We start from the raw sequence: 16898 nt of genomic DNA, 5'->3' as shown, positions 1-16898 counted from the left end.
TAAAAATGTTTACAAGCGAGGTGACGTCACTAAAACAAATTATCACCACCATCCACCACTCTAACACACTATCACCGGCTACCAACATTCTAACACACTAACACCAACTACCAACATTCTATCCCTAAACGTTCTCTCCTTCCACCTGCTGTCTCATGTAGTCGTCCTCCCCAACTGCTAACACCCGTGATGACCCAAGCACGCCAACCTACTGAACACACACACACTTTGTTTACCACCACCCTTCTTGGCCTACATCTAGTTGACTACCACTCAGGCGCTTTGGGAATGTCCTCTTTGTTGTGAGTGATTTAGTAAAGAGCTTTTATACGTAGATATTATTATTAACATTATTTATTTTATTAATAATATTATTATTAGCATTATTTATTTTAGTATTATGATTATTTTAATAATTAGGTGAACTAAACTGCGGTGTGTAATCTTCATGTTACTGAGCAAAATATTTCTCTACATGGAGCTACCAAGGTCATTTATCATCACTCCATATCGTAGTTTTATCTTAGTTACGTGATTGATTGTGCGAAAAGTACAGTGAAACCTCTACTTAACGGACTATGTGGAGAGTTGTCCGCTATATCCCTCCATTTAACGGATTATATGGAGAAATCCGTTACATGGAGGTTTCACTGTATAAACAATACGTTCACCTTATATATTTGGGGTCACCTAAAGAATCACTACCCCAGTTTATTTCACCTAAAGATTAACCACCCTAACCTAACTTCACCCCCCCCTGGATAGCGTATAGGGTGGTCAATCTTCAGGTGATCCGTTGTATTGTATTGGGTTAGGTGATATAATTAGTTTAATTGGTGGATAATAATTTAGAAACTTATCAAATCTCTCTCCATCCAGGTAAGGGCAAGTGAATGAGTCATTATCACTCTACAACGACCATAGTTCAGACTAAAGACCTTTACCCCCCAATACCTGCCATGGGTCAACTGAAGATTATATACCTCTGTTTATTTCACCGCAAGAGTAACCTAACGTAACCTAACCCTACCTTAACCTAATCCAAACCTAACTTACTTATTTTAACCTAAGCTAACCTTAACCTTATTTACTCAACATAACCTAAAGTAATCCTAATCTAGCTTAACCTAACCTAACCCTGACACCCCCCCCCCTATCCACCCACCTGGACAGAATAGTGGACAAATTGAAAAAGAAAACCCAACCAATTTCCACTGGACAAAATAAAAAATTCCAATTAATTTCCTTTTAAAATTCCATTAGAGAGAGAGACAGACAGTGAGAGAGTGAGATAATCAAACAGAGAAAGATAAGACTACGGCATTCCCAGACAGACCGGAGTCTTCCTCAACCTTGTCATCAGCTCATCAATGTGTGATGATGGTGGCCCCATGATAAAGCCTTCCCGTCTATATATAGGCATAGATAGATGTTTTGATAGATAGATACAAGTACCCATATATCGTCGTTATCCTGAGAGAGAGAGAGAGAGAGAGAGAGAAACTCATTACCCCCCGCCTAAACATTGTTTCTGATCTTGACACGCGCGTACGTTTCTCCTACGACTCTTCATCTTACACGCACAAAGAAGTACTTGACCCATCCTCTCCAAAACACTCAATACTGTGGCTCTTCCTCCACCCGTGTGTGTGTGTGTGTGTCACAATGCCTCGGGTATACCAACACAGGCTGGGGGTCAACTATACAATAACTGTGCACAAATATAACCCAGAGAAGACAGTGGTGATCCCTCCCAGCTGACCGCCCACCGTGAGACAGGTGCACGCCCACCAACACACACACACACTATCTATATGTGGTCACGGACTACACATGTGTACCTGTGTTTCGAGACGTACTGTACATCTGTGTGTGTGTGTGTGTGTAAATTTTTCGTCACGTGGCACAAACGCGGCAGCTTTCCCCCTCACAGGAATACCAACCCTAACACGAACGAGAGAGAGAGATTTTTTTTACAGATTGCCCCGGAGGGGGCTAGTTTATTGGGCACCCCCTTACATCCTGTGCAAGGTGAAGCGCAGAGAGAGAGACCCCTGCCACCACTATAACTTCCACCTTTGACCCGCCACAACACAACAGTCATCTCCACACCAGAGTAAGTTGGACCAATACCTGTTCTAATTAGGCCTGACAAGACGAAAGGGTTAGGTTACGTTAGCCTAGGCTAGACTAGATTAGGCTGGGTTGGGTTGGGTTCAAGTTTGATTAGCTTAAAGTTAGGTTAGATTAGGTTAGGATAGGTTGAGTTGAGCTCAAGTTATATTAGCTTAAAGTTAGGTTAGGTTCAGGTCAGGTTAGATTGGGTTCAAGTCAAGTTAGGTTCGATATAAACGAGAACTAAATCGTGTGACAGAATGATAACTGTCATCTTGTCGTCCTCGTCTGTCAACAAAAAACTGCGGAAGGGGACGACAGCGAAGACACGATTTCCATGGTGCCAGGACCCAAGGGCGAGATAAGGCGACGCCACAACTACTGATGACGCTACGCCCAGCCAATCACAACCTTGGGACAACTTTACCCTGAGCCAATGAGAACACCTACCTACCCACCACACACTCCGCCTCTCCCCCCCGGCTACCTATCCTGTTCTCATGAGTAGCAGTGGTGACGTAATGAACAGTGTGCGCATATACTGCTGGCCCACACCAACATAATTCCATCAAGAAACGCAACTTCGGATCACCTGAAGATTAACTACTACCCACAAGCTCATTTAACACTAATCATACTTAGGTTAGGTTTGGTTATGGTTAATTTAGCGTTAGTTTGGGTTTGAGTAATTCCGACATAAGCAAGTTATCCCTGCCACTCCCAGAAACAGGTCAGGTGGTGCTTGGCATCACTGGGGCCCCGACCCGCCGCCATACATTGCCATAAACACGTGAACGTGTACAGGTAATCCTCAGGTAAGGAGACAAGCCAAGACCGTGATGCTTCCTTGTGCTTCGCCTTCCACAACATGCCGAGGTGCACAATAAACTAGCTGGGGTGCATGGAGCGAGGTTAAATCTGAATCTTAGGCATATCTGTGAGTGTTGTTGATAGTGAGTCAAATGAATATTTACTTCATCCATCCCTGTAAAACTGTAAGATAAGTTAAGCTAAGCTGACAACACACACACCAAACGAGTGCGTTTGTTGCTTTGGTGACCACTGCAGTTTGGGGTGGTTGTCCCGGGAAACACGCGCCGCCTCCTATGACTTAACACTTCCCCTCCCTCCCTCCGTACCTCACTCAATCAACCCACCCACCCACCCAGATCTCACGACGTAACCCACCTATTCCATTATTCAACCCACCACCAACACTGTTACCCTACCCACCTCACTCAACCCCCCCCACCGAGGCCTCACCACCTATATTACGCCACGTTAACCACCACCACTACAGCACACACACTTGACTCATTACTTGTTACTCATATCTGGTAAAACTTCGACACCACAAGCGGGTTTTTTTTTAACTTTACATTCCCGACAGAGAAAACATTATATTTTATCTTGGAAGGTTAAAACAAATCATACAGTAATCCAACAGCGAAAGATTTAAACCCATGCTTATTTTACCTTAAGATTAACCACCCTATCGCTAACCTAACTTATCCTCACCTACCCTAACCCCCAGGTATGGTTAAGGCGTTTTTTATCTTCAAGTGCTGCCCAACGGAAGCCAAACACCATAAAATACAGTATTTCACCACAAATACTTAAATCTATTTACATACACACACACACATACAAAATGATCAGTCTCCCGAAACAGTTTGCAATACATATTTTTCCTACTCCCCTAAGTTCCCTAACACTGAAAATACATAAACAAAATCCTATGAAATAATCTCAAATAAATAAAGTAAATCGCTATGTACATGTGTGAAAAGACACTATGAAACAGTAGATATGTAAATAATGTCTGTGAAATATTCTAGCACAATGTAAATATTATGAAAACAAACCCTATAAAATATTCTACAATTAAACAAACATGGTAACTCTCCCGGGCAAGTCACACAGCCGCACACTATTCTAAAATTGCTGAAAGTTTCGTTCACGTCTGTCTTCAGATTTCGTTGTGTATACTATTTTAGACTGTTGTGTGTCCATTAAGCAATTAAGTAACAAAACAGCGCATCATTTACTATGGAAAGTGTGAAGACAACGTTTAGGGAAACATTTATACAATGTGGTAAACAAAACGAAAATAAACCAAATCATAAAGCGCCTGGTAGAACAGCTTCAGGTATATGCGGTACAGTACAGGTATTTGCTTATTATATAGAAAACGTTATAAAATGAGGGAACATTCTGCGGTGTACACAACACGTGTTATTAGAAAGTTTTGTACAGATGTGTTAAGCAAAACCTAAATCAAATTAGCACACCAGCTTCTAGCCAAGAGCTCCACCCAGCCGCACCACCAACTAGCGGTGTCTGGCTCTGCAACGCCAAACAACAAAAAATAAAGTCTCCCACATTATGAAACTATTCTCATGTCCTTTTATCAAGCGATTATACACTCAACGATCGTTCACGGCTTCGATGATGATGACCGTGTCCAACACAACATTTACACGACAAAAATTACTTAGTGATGATGACTGGATTATATACAAGCCATGTTGCCACGTCTGGGCCTGGCCTCTCCTTGGCCCCACACACTCACCCTAACCTTGCTTAACCTCACATTACCTACAAACAAGTACAACCATTAATAATATAATTCCATCATCCAAAATAAAATATTTATAGTTCACAATAAAATCCTTCATTATAAAATAAGTGCAAGTATTACCGTCACCGCCCGTCACTATAATGTTGGTGGGTGAAGTAGCGATAGACCGCGAGAATAAAAGAAAGATTCCCATCACCTGGACAATATTATAACACCACCCAGCACAATCCAAGGTCGAACATTCTGACAGGTTATCAAGAGCTTTTTTTTTTACGGGGAATAGCCCACCCGGGCACAGGTCATCGACCCACCGTTACTAATACTACAACTATTATTCTATTATCCTACTACTTCTATTGTGACTACTACTACACTACTACTGTGAGAGAGAGCCTAATCGCCACTCCTCAAGTGTACAGTGGCGGGAGGGGAATGATCATGAAAGGGCGTACCTCTTCCTTGGGCGAGCACCACACACAAACACACACATACATACATACATTTGGCACACGACCCATCATGTCTGCCAGAGTGCCTTCGCCTATGACAGTAGCTGACATCGACCGGCTCTCTAGCGGTTCAATGTACACGACACCCGGCTCTTCAGACACGGCCGAGATATAACAGACACAGACTTTACGCCCAACTCTCTCTCTCTCTCTCTCGTCAGGAATCTATGACAGTACGTGACACCACCCGGCTCTGACGTGAACACATGACAGGTATGTTAAAACATCGTGGTCGGGAATGCCGATTTGAGAGAAGCCGGTACAGTAAGTAGGAATAAACCAACTGGTGTTTGAAGCTATACAGTGTATTCAAGTTACTGATGATGTTTGGCAACTTGTTCCATTCATCCACTACTCTACTTCCAAAACAATGTTTACCTATCTCGCACCTAAATCTAAATTTGTCTAATTTAAAACCATTGTTACGAGTTCGCTCCTGGTTGGATAGTTGAGTACCTTTGTAATGTCCCCTATATTTAGGGGTTATTGTAAGTGTTATTTGGCCAGAGGGTGGGGGAGGAGGAGGGAGTGACATCAATAGTGGCGGGCGGGGTAGAGGCAAGGGGGTTAGGATCTTCAATAGCAAACTAGAAGCCAGTATGTGTTTGTTGTTGGTACAGTAGTAGTGGTGGTTGGTCCCGTGCCCTGCCTGGGTGATGTAAAGGTGTTGCAATCACGCTCTCGCTCACACATTCTCTTTTTTTGTCTTAGAATCTCTCTCAAGGTGACAAGGAGGTGAAATAAGCTTCGGGAGTGAATGATAAGGTGAAATAAGTCTAGGGAGTGAATCATCAAGTAAAACAAGCTTAGGGAGTGAATAAGGTGAAATAAGCTTAGGGAAGGAGTTATCAGGTGAAATAAGCTTAGGGAATGAGTTATCAGGTGAAATAAGCTTAGGGAATGAATTATCAGGTGAAATAAGCTTAGGGAATGAATCATCCGGTGAAATAAGCTTAGGGGATGGATCTACAGGTGATTAAGCGAGTCTCCTCAAACCAAAACCACTAGGTATCAGTTCCTGCAGTACAGTATCCCACGTGTCGACCCCAGCAAGTTTCGCCACAGCATATCAGCCCTCCCATGTGGTCGACCAGTTGATATGTGACTGACTGATCTCCCTCCCCGGCCACACCTGATCTGGGAGGAGGGGGGGGTCACCTACCTACCTGTGCTACCTCACCTGGCCCTAATCTGCGCTACCTGCTACCTACCTGATTCCACCTTTACCTGTCGTTAATTCCAGGTTCGTCCTTTAACCCCCTCCAACCATCCCTCCTACCCCCAAACCCCACAATTTAACCGTAACTAAAGCTTTCATCCAAAACTGAAAATCAAATCATGATTCAAGTTGTTTCACTGGGAATCACCTGAAGTCACCTCTAACTTACTTCACCTGGTGACTAAACACAACACTAACCTTACCTACTCTAACCTAACATTAACCTACCCTTACCTACACTAACCCAACCTCCCTTAAACCTCCAGGTAACAGCCACCACCTCCTCTACAACATTGGTCACCCTCTCCCCTTGAAAAAATTCTACCTTCCTTCAATCCACGACCTCTCATGTTACACCCTCCCCTTCCGCACCCAATGTGAGAACGAACACACAAACCTGTTGCCAGATGGACTCACGGACCCAAAACATTTAAGAGTCCACTCTCCTACATCACCCTCTTCATTACAACACTAACGCTTCTTAAACACGCTTCACTTTGCATCTGTCCAGAGTCAACTGTTATATTTCACTGATAGCACTAAAAGATGCAGATTAGTACAGTACAGGATTTGGGGATCGCATGAAAATTAGCCCTCACATCAAACTTATTATTTCAACTGATCAACTGATGTTTATAACACCTAATGCTACCTGGGGGGGAGGGGGAAGAGTTAGGTCAGGTCAAGAAAGCATTAGGGAAGTTAATAGTAGAGGTGAAATAAGTTGGAGGGGTTAATCTTATGGTTAAATGATTAGGATGACTTAACCCTCGGAATACAATGACTTAATCTCTAGAGTACAATATCAGTGTACTATACTCACAAATGGTTAAGCCATCTTACACAAGGGGCCAAGTCAATACACTGAAGAGGTTAAGACATCTCCACAGAGGATAATTCATCTTCAAAAAGTAAAAAAAAAAATTCTCCAATTACTTTGTCATGGGTTGCGTTAGGCTTACCCAAGCAACCAACTCCAAAGTTTGTTTTACTAGAGATAAGGCACCCGGCGAGCCATGACTATGACATTTTTTCCATTAGTGGTATGTTAGCCAGTCTATAGGGAGAGGCCATTGAGACAGTGTTGTACTGTTCAATCGCCTCACGCCCCAAAACCACATTTTAAGTAGTATCCCCTAGGCCATGGGTTAGTTAAGACGTCATCCCCATCCTCTCCCTCCTGAAGGGAACGGGACACCACACAGAGTCCTCCACCGCCACCCTGTCCTGTGGACCGTCGTCGACACGAGATTAAGTGTGTTAACCTAGGTTTATTATCCCCGTGGAAATATCACGTGTGGATGCCTGGTTGCGACAAAAGCAATCCAGGCTGGGCTATTGCACCTACTGTATGTTGTTAATCAAATCACGCTTACCAGTTCTCCTTGCCGCGACAACCGTCTACAGTGACTGTCAGTGACGCGAGACTGTGTGTGGTAACCCAAGAGTACCTTTTTGTTGTTATTCCCCGTGGAAAGAGGTTCTTGTGCGGAAGCCTGGTTGCAACGAGCAATCCCGGCTGGCAGTAAATGTATCACTTGAAGAATCAAGGCTCTGTTAAGTCATACCCATAGTAGAGTAATAAAGTTGAAAATTCCCCCTTTTAGAAGATTAATTTTATTACAGCGTGAATGTGAGTGACTCATATATCCATGCAAATTGTAAATCATTGTATGGAAGCTTGCCAAATAAATGTTAGTGCAATTATCTGCCCATATCTGTGATCCTATCTTATTATTACTAAAGGTAGTGACTGATTGGTTATGACAAAGTATAGCCAATAATTTAGGTGGATGTTGGAAACTATTGGAACTCAATAAATCATCATTTATCAAGTATAAATCATAGAATGTCGGGTGGGAGAGTGAATTTCTACGTAGATACACCATAATCTCCTGTAAGTAACCAGTGTGAAGGTATCGAACTCTACAGTAAGAAATATAAGAAACACAATATATTATAATCTTTATATAATATAATCCACACTTACACCATTACGATGAAAAACCATGACAACCTTAAACATGATGATGACAACACTAAACACAAACAGCTGAGAGTAAAAGCATTTCAACAAACCTTTGCATGAGTTCCTTCTCCCGTATACTGTACAGTACGACATCCTTCAACTTTCAACTAGACTCACCATTTACATTACCAACAATTCTTTTACCAGTGGCCAATCATCCCTGTCTTATACCACTCAAAATTCTTACGTCAAAACAGTGTGGAAACTTGGGCTACACATTTCCTCTCTATAAGCTTTTCCTACCTATATACAGTACTGTACAAGCCAATGGTACACTACTTTGCTTGGCAGTAGGCTAAGCAGCATTCCTGTAAGTGTTGGATCTTTCACACATGCACCGAGAGGCACATTTACGCTTCTGGTCGTTCGTAAAAGTTCCTCAGACAACTCATGTTGGAGTTTTTAACCCATACTTCAAGTGCTGTTATATCACCTCATAACAGTTGAAGATGAGAAGATGTTTAAAGAAACTCCTACAATGGTTCTCACAAGTTTTAAATTCTGACTACTGTATGTACATAATTCTGTAGATGAACACAAGCCATATGTGATCACCTAAGAATTATCTCCATGTTGGCAGGTTCTCCAGGAGAGCCATTACCCGCGACACATCGTTCATGGCCATGAAGGACAGTCTAGGGTCCAGCCCATTACTCAGTAACTACAACATTACCTGCAGAGATCCCAGGTGCTGTTGCCAGTCACTGTACATCTTCTGGAAGTCCTCGGTGATGTCGAGGGAGGCCGTCTCACACACGGCCGAGGCTGTCGTCATGAGCTGGTGCCGGTGCATACACATCCTGGAGGTCAAACAAAAATATGTACAACGATTTTAATTCAATAACAAGATATTTATAACAAGAGTAACAAACTATGTACTGTACTGTATATCACAATCCACATAACAGAGATGCAAGAGCTTTGTTTCATGTGTTCCCATAAACATTAATCCATAACCACCACTTCTATACATGCACAGTATGGTATGAAGTGACAGGTAGAGTACAGTGTGTTGTGTCACTTCACTGTCGGGACGGTGTGAAGAGGTTACGTAATTTATCAATATCTTAGACAAAAAAAGTGACTCATCCTCAAAGGGTTAAACCACCATCTTCGGAGTTAAAAAAATCATCCTCAAAGTCTTAGGGTAAAGATAATATTACAATGCCCCTCAACAGTACCAAGATGTTAATAATTAGCAGCACAAAAACTACCACAATGATTCATCTAACAATTGGCAAGAGCTGTAACTCACTGGTCGCCCGGTCATCCACCACTTATAAATGTTTGCCAAAAACATCCTATTCACAAAGACTGACTTCCTTAAGTCTAGTTAAATGCAGGTCTTCAGATGCCAATTCTTCACCAATATAAAAATGTAATCACAATTATAATTTCTTAACATCAGAGAACCTTAACTTGTCAGTGCATATTACTCTATATTTTAACTATAGTCATGTTATATTTGTTATTTTCTCAATGTTTCTTACTTTTATTTGTAATTTCACTTTTTATTGCCAAAATTATCTGATGATTCAGCTGCCAGCAGGATGATCTGAAGCAAGATTTATGGCTGGATGACCTTCCTATAACCTTCCTATGAATATTATTGAATACTATGTTCTACTATGTTCCCTATTCACAATAAGACTCGTATATCTCTTGTGTTACCCCTGTACCTTCACCCAACCTAATGTCATCACAGTATCTAATTCCCTTTTAGAATTTTTACCATTAAAATAAATCACAGTATATTATGACCATTCAACTGGGGTGAGGACTTACGGTTCCTCCTCCATCGGGTCCTGGAAAGGGTCAGTCTTCGTGACCCTGTGGTAGCCCGGCACATTCTGGTCAATGATGTCCAGCAGGTTGCTTCCATCACTACTAACTGCCAAGTCCTGCAGGAAAACACAACACAAAGAGTTAGAGGCATAATGGTAGACAGTTACATAAGTTAATGTTTTCTCTCTCACACACACACAAGGAGACTATGTGATAATAACTGACTCTAAGAAACAGAAAAAACAAATTCATGTTAATGTTTTTATGACATAAGGACTAGCTGCCTTTACAACTACTGTGCTGTCCCACAAGCATTCTACTCTCTCTTCCAATATTTGTGACAGTAAGTGATGATGCACCTTCCATTTCTTTTCCAATATTAGTGAGACTAAGCTTTACAGATACAGTATTTCCACAGCTTAATTATAACAGAAAACTGACAGAACAGAACAACTCGATTCCACAGACACAAGTTGATGCACAGGCACAGTGATCCACAGCCATTTGCCGTGACATTGAGTAATAAAGAAGGACAATACTGGAAGACACAGCTGATTAACCCCAGGATGGTGGGTTAGTTGTTGACACGACACGACACACACACACACACACACACTCACGTGACGGAGAAAATATTCCAGAGTTGAAAATGGCCATAAAACCTTGATGATGATAATGATGATGATAATAATAATAATACTGAGGACGATGATAATAATAATAATGATGATGAATATAAGTGAAGCAGTTGAGAGAATATTACCATGCTTCTTCACCATTTTATTAGCTAATTTGTGGGACTTGGATCCTTATGTGTGTGTGTGTGTGTGTTAAGAGAAGCCAACAGACATGTATACAGTAATAGTACTGTACATAGACCGAAGGAGAAACGAGAAGATGACAAACTAACATACAGATCCTGTACAAACATCAATACTGCACAATACAAAGATAGGTACAGTACATAACTTAATAAATGTACTTTACAGACTGACAGAGATAGGTTAGGTTAGGTTAATATAGGTTATAAATTGATGAGAGATATGTAGAAGTACAGATTGGTGGGTACAGTAAAAACGTAACACAAGGAACATACATAAAATGGAACACAGGAACATGAAACATCAACACAAGGAACATAGCTAAAAGATCAACACAAGGAATATGAAATGTCCACAAGTGATTGCCTACCTCCAGTCAAGGGTTATTTCACTCCATGCTTAAGTAGATGAAGGCAAAATAACACATGAGAAAGACACACACTGGACCCATGAGAGCATAAACGACAGAATAACAAACTAGTTGAAGTAGTGTATAGCTAAATTGATTCTACAATAAAATAAAACAAATGACTACCTAGGACTACAAATAATAATAAAAACAAAAATATTATCTAAAAATCTATTATTACTACATATACTACCTAGAATAACAAGGCAAATGACTATCTAGAAAGACTAATAAAAACAAAGATTATCCAGACAGCTATTCATACCATCACATTGTAGCTACTATACAAGACAGTGACTCATGCAGTTAGAGCCTCAGGCCTTCACCATGACCCAGGCGCCTCATCAACAACCACCACCTCCTCTGGCACCTATAGGGCCTGGGCACCCAGCCAACCCTAAGGGAGTTGTGTGTCAATAATACATACTGTACTGTACAACACTCTCCTGCCTGTTAACCCACTAACGACTGGTCTTGTGTACAGTATTTAGGTCTGCCGCCCACAGTCTTTACTCCTGAATTAGCTTACTAGAGATATACTGTATATAGTATTGGTATAGGCAGATCACCTGAAGATTAGCCCCTTAACTTATTTCACCTGACGATTAAACACCCTTATGGTACCTGGGGGGGTGGGGAGGTTAGGGTGGTTAATGGTCTGGTGAAATAAGTTTGAGTGGCTAATCTTCAGGTGTATCTATGGAGGCTATTAGTAAGATACTGTACTCGATTTAATTGATCAAGAGATTGGTGGTGTAAAAATAGCTGCAGTGACACCTTAGCTATAATGATGTAACTAGGTACAGAATAATTACAGTACAGTACTTAAAAGGTACATTTCTAGCCCACTTACTCCTCCCCCCACAGAATATATATAACTCCTGTACAATACTGTACTGCAGAAGTGTGTCTTTCTTCAGAGCACACACACAGATACTGCATTACCTAAGTTAGACGAGACATGTTACAAACATCACATTTGCTTCACGTTAATCTTACAACCACCAGTTTCTAATAAGATGGGGAGTCTCGGTGATTATGGGAGAGAGATTTCGTAAAATTGTACAGTACTGGGGGAGAGCTACTATATTAGGTCTCTCCTTCACCCAAGATAAATAGTACATCAGAACATAAGTTTCTGGTCTTCAACAAGGTGAACTAAAACATCAACAACCAGCTTACCTGTAAGTAATTAACACTTGTACCTAGATCTAGGCCTACAGCTTCCATCCCATGGGCACTACGTACTCTGTAAAGAGAAATGTTTACTGATATTAAAATAAATTAATTTACTTTTTGTGCAGCCAAAACCTTGAACCACTGATAAATTCCACTCATAACATCAACAATACCCCAGATGGTCCACCTAAATCTGACAATGTATTTTACCAGAGCTACATGTGTAAACTCTCATTGAAGGATCATCCCCATGACAGAGTATCACTGGGCATGAAACAGAACCTTGCCATTCGCGAGTTTGCGATTCACTGTAAGCAGGTGGTGGCTAGCTTGCAAGCCTTTTCCCGCAGCACAATGAGTCACCCCACGCAGCATCTTGTGTTGTACTCTCAAAACTTTAGTGTTTCTGTGTGAAATGACCCCTAAAAGACTGCCTAGAGTCAGTGCTAATGATGCTAGTAGTGAAATGTAAAAGGCAGAAGTCATTGATGACCCTGACAAAGAAAGTTTTATTATTAGATAAGTTAAAAGAGGGGATGAGTGCTGCCGTGGCTGGTCAGTTGCTTGGTATACAGCAATGCACTAAGGTAATATAAGTTGCTATTCGCAGTTTTGCCAATTCGCACCATTTCTTGGAACCTATCCCTTGTGAATGGCAAGGGTCTACTGTACTGTACAGTATATACTACAGTAAACAGTACTTTATATTCACCAAACAGAAAAATAAGATGGATTTGTGAAGGGGTAATGCATGTAATGTGTCAGGAAAGAATACTAAGTGGAGATTAAGAAAGGAAACTATTGATCACATGAAGATCAGGAACCCAGCTTACTTCATCTCATGATTAAGCACCCAACTATGTATGTACTGTACTTAGTTAGCATCAGTGATGAATGACTCAAACAAATACCCAGAGAAACAGACAATGGAGGACTCAGGCTCCAGTACCATCACCAGTGTGTGTGTGTGTGTGTGCAGGGTGATTCAGCAGAGTACATTAAATTGGAGGATGAAATCCTTGGATAATTCTAAATCACAATGTCTCTATACAGAATGCTGCGAGCTAAACATGAGAGACAAACACGAGAGATGAGCTGCTCACAACTAATACTGTACTGGGTAACAAGAGATGTAAGCCAACATAAGAGGTGGAATGTTTACTCCTCGCCATTGCATTATGCACGAGGTGGCCGACGGGAAGTGATCCTTGCTGAAGTGGCTCACACCCCTCCACGTCAGCCAGCTGGGGCTGAGGCAGGCATTGTACTTCTGGCAGCGAAGGGAGACTTGAGGAAAAGTCAGCCAGCAATTAAAACGTTCACCAGTTGCCCGCGTAAATTTTGTGAATGACGTTGCCCTTATTTATAGCAACAACGCCCGTTGTTTCTTTGCCCTTTTTAACACAATGGGAAAGAGGAAAGATTTAACAAAAAAGCAGATAGCATCAATTATTAGTCTGCATAAGGGCAAGAAACCTGTAAAGGAAATATCAAGAATTGTTGGTGTGAGCGAACGATCAGTTCAGATTTGGATTAAACGATTACGAGATGACGGCGGATTGGCAATACCGGTGCACAGCGGGCGACCAGGGAAGGATCGAAAAACTTCCCAATGCACGTTAACTGTTCTTAAGAGGCAACTTGATGCTAATGCACGTCTGTCAGCACGGGAATTGAAAGAAAAAACCCTGTACTTCCAGGTGATGATTCTGTAAGGACCGTTCACCGCTGCATCCATGACGAACCGCAGTCTTGCAGCCACCGCGCATGCAAGAACCACTCCTCACCCTTGTCCAGAGGCAGCGTAGGGTTGCTATGGCCAAGGATAATGCTCAGTGGGATATGACCAAGTGGCAGCACGTGCACGGAGTGACGATGCAACGTTTTCTTTTACTGGAAGTCGTTCTTTTAATGTGTACAGGCGCCCCGGGAGTGATTTGCTTGACCTCAAGTCCACTTTTAGCACAGTTAAGGATCCTGAGTCACTAACGGTGTGGGGTTGCTTCTCGTACTTTGGAACTGGTGATCTTGTTGTGCTACCTGGGAATGTGACGATGAACCAATTTAACTACTTGGAGCTGCTTTGTGATTATTTGCCCAGGTCTTTTGAAAAATACTGCGCTGATGTGTTTATGCAGGATGGTACCCCATGTCACACAGCAAAATCTGTAATACAATGGCTTGTTGACTGTCAGGTAGACTTCATAAGTGACTGGCCAAACAATTTGCCCGACCTTAACCCAATAGAAAATAAGTGGAGCATCATCAAGCTTTGTCTATTAGGCGAGGACACAAATACCGTCCCCAAGCTGGAGGCAGCCATTCATGAGGAGTGGAATAATTTAGACCCACAAATAATCCACAACTTGGCAGAGTCAGTTCCTTCACACCTGCAGGAGTCTATCAAGAGAAATGGGAGGCCTATAGACTACCGGAAGTTTGTTAACTTCTCACATTAATTTGTTATTAATATTTCATCTTGTTGTTTATGTCCTTCACGACCCCGAGCATAATGCAATAGTGAGGAGTGTAAATAATTTAAGACATTACCTGAATATTAAACAACCTAACCCTAACACTATAACCCTGCCCGGTAGTGCTGAAGTAGTCAATCTTCAGGTGAACTAAGCTGGGGTGTCTAATCTTCACATGATCTAAATCCAGACATTTAATATGATATAGACTTCACTACAGTATACCGGTATGTGAACACTGAGCAGCACAATAGAACCTTATACTGTAGAAGTGGTTTTGTTAAGCACTGGGACAAACTCATATGATCCACCAGCCTACAGCACCTTCCCTCACTTAACTACTCTCCCTAACAAAGTACAATAAGGATTATGACTCACAGCAGAAATATATATTAATTACTGTACTGTACTAAACCAACACATAATGACATAGTGTTTACTTAGCACAAAGCAAAAGTTTATAATTTCCATCACAGAAAAGTTCCAGATATTATCAGTCAGCTGTGTAAAAGTGAAAAAAAATGTCAAAGAGATACACTCAACTGAGGGGGGTGAGCTTAACCCCTCCTTGTGTTGAACCTCAGCCACTACCATACACCAAGGTTCCACACCCGTTCTTAACAAAACCCTTGGATGCTAGAGGCCATACTGTACATCACAAACCAAACTGTTCTTAAACAAGATAACAATTACTGTATCATACAGTATTTCTATATTGACAGGATTGTGGCTTTTACAAAATCTTATAGACGGTGCAATTCTTGAAATATATTTTTATATCCTCCTAATTTAGACCTTTCTTATCGTACAATTTTATTTTGGATTCACAGTGATTATAATTAACTTAAAATGCATTCCAGCAACTGATTGGTTCCTCCTGAAAAACTTGTCATGAACTGTGAAAAATTAAAAACCATGTTTTCAGTAGTGGAAAAACAATTGAAGTTTAGAGAGCAGCTACTGTACTGTACTGTACCATTAATCAGGCATCAATCATTATTAAACTTGCAATGATCTTAAATAATTACTATAATTATGAAAAGAATTCTAAACATTAAATCTGTATACAAGTGTATACCGGGTACCCTGTATATACCGTATAGCAGTAGAACAGATACAATACACATACTATACGCATCTAGTAAAAACACATGAACATGCTTACATATACAGTACCCTGTATTGCCCTTTTTTGTCTCCTCAACTTTAAATAGTAAAAACTGCATGGTGAGCCAATACACAAGCAAAATAAAATAAATATGATGCACTTTACTGCACATGTTACAGTACAGTAGTATTGTCATCAATATACAATACTGTAGCCTCAAGAGGTATGGTATACTGTACACAATTGCGGTTACAGTCCAACTCGGACCATCTCGGATCACTGAGGTTAATGAACTCGGACTAAAAAGTAAAAATTTACACATTTTTGCATGAATAATAAAGGACAATGATAAAAAGCAGCATAGATTGTAAGGGATATAGATCACTATCCTCTAACTACCGTCCAATCAGTTTAACATCAATTGTAGGCAAATTACTGGAAGCAATAATTTCAAACTCTATTCGAAATCACCTGGAGAAGCACAAGTTACAAATGTGAATCATGGTTCATTGATGAAGTTCTACCAACAAACTCATAAAATTCATCCTTCATACTGATTGAACTCTAAGTATTCACTCATTCACACTCTTTGTATTTCAGTGAACCAAAAGAAACAAAACATATCTCAAACTCATTCCTGAACCTCTAGTCAGCTTCTTGTTTGAAGTG

At 41.1% G+C, this 16898-nt stretch overlaps 1 protein-coding gene across 4 annotated transcripts in view; it reads right to left on the bottom strand.

The window, feature by feature from the left end:
* Positions 1–16898, bottom strand: part of LOC121862250 — a 38568-nt gene that overhangs the window by 17174 nt on the left and 4496 nt on the right. For 3 of the 4 annotated variants that reach the window (XM_042360351.1, XM_042360349.1, XM_042360350.1), the window contains 3 exons: positions 12651–12717; positions 10239–10354; positions 9127–9253 (listed from right to left, as the gene is read on the bottom strand). In XM_042360351.1, coding sequence (XP_042216285.1) covers positions 9127–9253; positions 10239–10354; positions 12651–12698 — 291 coding nt within the window. In that variant the 5' untranslated portion in view covers positions 12699–12717. The remainder of the gene's footprint in view (positions 1–9126; positions 9254–10238; positions 10355–12650; positions 12718–16898) is intronic. The other variant, XM_042360352.1, reaches the window with a different exon arrangement.

This window comes from Homarus americanus, unplaced genomic scaffold (genome assembly GCF_018991925.1).
Source record: "Homarus americanus isolate GMGI-L3 unplaced genomic scaffold, GMGI_Hamer_2.0 scaffold31037, whole genome shotgun sequence".
NCBI classification, from domain to species: domain Eukaryota; kingdom Metazoa; phylum Arthropoda; class Malacostraca; order Decapoda; family Nephropidae; genus Homarus; species Homarus americanus.
This window is presented reverse-complemented; position numbering and strand designations above follow the sequence as displayed.